Source organism: Alligator sinensis, unplaced genomic scaffold, assembly GCF_000455745.1.
Source record: "Alligator sinensis unplaced genomic scaffold, ASM45574v1 scaffold181_2, whole genome shotgun sequence".
Taxonomy (NCBI): domain Eukaryota; kingdom Metazoa; phylum Chordata; order Crocodylia; family Alligatoridae; genus Alligator; species Alligator sinensis.
This window is the reverse complement of record NW_005842429.1, coordinates 1,098,538-1,101,689: the sequence shown is the minus strand read 5'-3', so window position 1 is coordinate 1,101,689 and position 3,152 is coordinate 1,098,538. Positions and strand designations below refer to the sequence as shown.

The window sequence follows — 3,152 nt, the reverse complement described above, 5'->3', positions numbered from 1 at the left end:
CTGCGTGGCTCTGGCCGAGTTCCAGGGGCTGCATGTGGCAGCACAGACCCGGCCTGCTGACACGTGCCTTTAGACCAGACCAGGCTGGATCCATGCCAGCATGAGACACTCGTGGCGCTGCAGATGGCAGCTGTGGCGCCACAGAGACCACCAGGGTTAAATTATGCAATTATGTGCAATCATGCCTTTTATGTGCAAAACTGCGTGGGCGCACAATTGTGTAATTCCCCAGGGTGTACCTAATGCTTCTGTTGATGCATTCTAAAACCACATTTGCCTTTTGTTCAGCTGTATCACACTCCAAACTCATACTAAGTCTGTGATCTACCGAGATTCCCAAGTCCTTTCCCTCAGAGCTGCCAGCCAGCCAGCCAGGTGTCCCTCACTTCATATCTGTGTTTTTGATAATTCCTCATGGCGTGTAGCACCCTGCATTTGTCTCTTTTGTTATCTCCTCCCTCAGCCTGCCCCCTTCTAAATTCATATTAGGTGTTTGTTGCTTAAATTTTGGAGTCATCTTCCTTGAATAGCAGGAGAAAACAACAAAATATAGGAGTAGTGGGGGAGTTATGCAAATTGAGAGGACTACCAGGGCTTTACTGAACCCCTGAGTGACTGTTGGATTAGGAAAAAACGTCCCTCCAAAATTTACAAACACACACAAAAAACAGGTAATTTATTTTAAAGCATTCTTCTGCATACATAGCTTTCCATATACATACAAAATTAACAATACTGAAATCTCATTTTTAATCGTGTCATCGAATCAAAAAGTACAGCTGTAACACTTAAAAATAGTTTAAATTTACAGAATTGGCACATCATCTGAAAAGATGTCATTAAATGTTTTAGTTATATCTATACAACGTCTAAGAAAAATATCATGTTAATTTTAAAAGATAAGAAAAATATGAAATGTGTTACTTGTAATACTTTATCATATAATACAAAGATAATTTTTGTTGTCACTATAAAGACCAGGGCATATTATAAATAAGTATCCATTTCAATTGTCTGCCAATATTTTCTGCCAGTTGTAACTAAAAGTGTTCAGAAAATGCAAACTTTCAGTCAGATAGCACAATCTTCTTGAGATGTATATTTTATACCTAAGGATTTTTTTTAAACACACAATATTTATTGTAAGGTCCGTGACTGCCAAGATATAAAGCTAAAGTAGGCATTTCCAGCATAGCAAAAGGTAACCATGAAGGCAAAGAACTGTAGAAAGGAAAGAGAAAATAAACAAGTTAGAAAACTTGATAACTAGATAAGATTCTTAAAGCTTTCTAATCTCCGAAAATTACAGGATTTAAGAGCAAAAATATACACTAAAAGTACTCCATTCAGGCCTGAACCCAGTAATCCATAGTCTCAGTAAATATTCTGCAACTGTAATGGGTGTAACACACTCATGAAATACTACTTAATATAAGTAAAGATAACAAGAACTTTACACAAAACACTAACTTTTGCAAGATATAATTGGCGTTCCAAATGGCTTACATTGTATACTTTCCTTCGTTACTCTTTCGACAGACATGTATAATTACCTATAATATACACTGCATTATATTATACATAACATATTGTATAATATTAATGATATATAAACTGATGTTTTATTTATATAAGGCTATTGCTCAAATATCTGTATAGTTATGAGTTTGCTATATTTGGGAAGAAACCCTGAAGAATAGCTGTTAATTTATTGAGTTAGATACAGGTTCCCAACACTATCCTGTGCTAGTGGCAAGATTCCTGTTAGCCCAGCAAGTTATTTAAAATAGGCAGTTTATGATCAGTTATTTTGAATTCTGCTAAAGTAAAGATTGCTATTCTGAATTATGCTATAATGTATTCTGAATTAAGTAACAAATAAGGAATGTTGTTCATGTTAACCCTTATGTTATTATTTGCTTAAGTCTGTCACTTATACAGAAATGGATCTTAGAAAAGTATCACTAAACTTGTTTAAGGCAGGAGGCAGGGCAGGGTGGCACCTTAGGCTAAAAATGGACAATCAGTCCCAGTTTAATTCGCAGCTGATTGGACTCAGGGGAGTCCTTTACACAGGAGGTTTACATGGCAGTTAACTGCCCCCAAATTAGCTGTTTGTTCTAAGGTCAAGTGTTAATTCTGATACTTCACAAGTACTTAATGTGGGACAATGGGTTTGTCCATCTGTAAGGTCTGAGAGAGACAGGCTAAGTACAGACAATCAAAAAGTTGGAGGCTGAATCCATTCAATCTTTGCAGGTTAATCTAAACTGCCTAGATCAGGAGCAGGCAATTATTTTGGGCGGGCGGGGGGGAGGCGCTTACCCAGTTTTGGCAGGCTGTTGAGGGCCACATGGGTAGCCCTGCCCCTTGACAGGTGCCCTGCCCTCTGGTCACCATCTTGGGACCAATGTCCCAATGTCTTTGGTTCCAAGACATTGGGATACTGGTCCCAGGGCCAGCACCAGTGGGGCCCAAAGCAGGGCACAGGCTGGCAGGGGTCTGTGAAGCCAGGCTGGGGTGCACCAGCAGGGAGAGGGGGGACCTGGCCTGGCTCCATAAAGCCCCTAAGGGCTGGGAGCCCATGCTCCTGCCACCCTGCTCTGGACCCTGGCCCTGGGACACCAGTGCAGGCCCCATGCTCCCGCTGGCTCCCCACCCACTTACTCCCAGTGCCCCCCAGCCCCATGGTACAGGCAGGGGACAGCGCAAAGCTCCGACCCCCTGCTCTCTGGCAGGGAACAAGCTGGTGCTGAGTGCGGGGAAAAGTGGCCCCTCCCCCACCCCATGGCCAGGACTCCCTGCTGCAGCCACTCACAGCCCATGCTGGGCTGTCCTGAGCTGGCACAGGCAGCCCCAAGTGGGCTGCAAGTGGCTGCAGTGCAGAGCGCTGGCCATGGGGCAAGTGAAGGGCCACTTTTCCTTGCGCTCAGCACCAGCTTGTAACCCACCCATGCTGCCAGCCTGGGCTCCGCACCGGCTCCAGGCTCGCCCATCAGGGCTGCACGCAGCAGCAGTTGTGGCCCCCCTGCGTGCTGTGCCGGGCGGTGTTGGCTGCTGCTGCCCACCTGGACCTCGTGCACTAGGCAGCCCAGAGGTGACAGTGGCAAACACTGCCTGGTGCAGCAAGCAGGGAGGCCACAGCTGCTGGC

At 44.6% G+C, this 3,152-nt stretch overlaps 1 protein-coding gene across 1 annotated transcript in view; it reads right to left on the bottom strand.

Moving 5' to 3' along the window:
- Positions 1 to 647: 647 nt before the first annotated feature.
- Positions 648 to 3,152, bottom strand: part of CMTM8 (CKLF like MARVEL transmembrane domain containing 8) — a gene marked incomplete at its 5' end in the record, with an annotated part of 57,052 nt that continues 54,547 nt past the window's right edge. The window contains one exon of the mRNA XM_025211776.1: positions 648 to 1,221. Coding sequence (XP_025067561.1) covers positions 1,138 to 1,221 — 84 coding nt within the window. The remainder of the gene's footprint in view (positions 1,222 to 3,152) is intronic.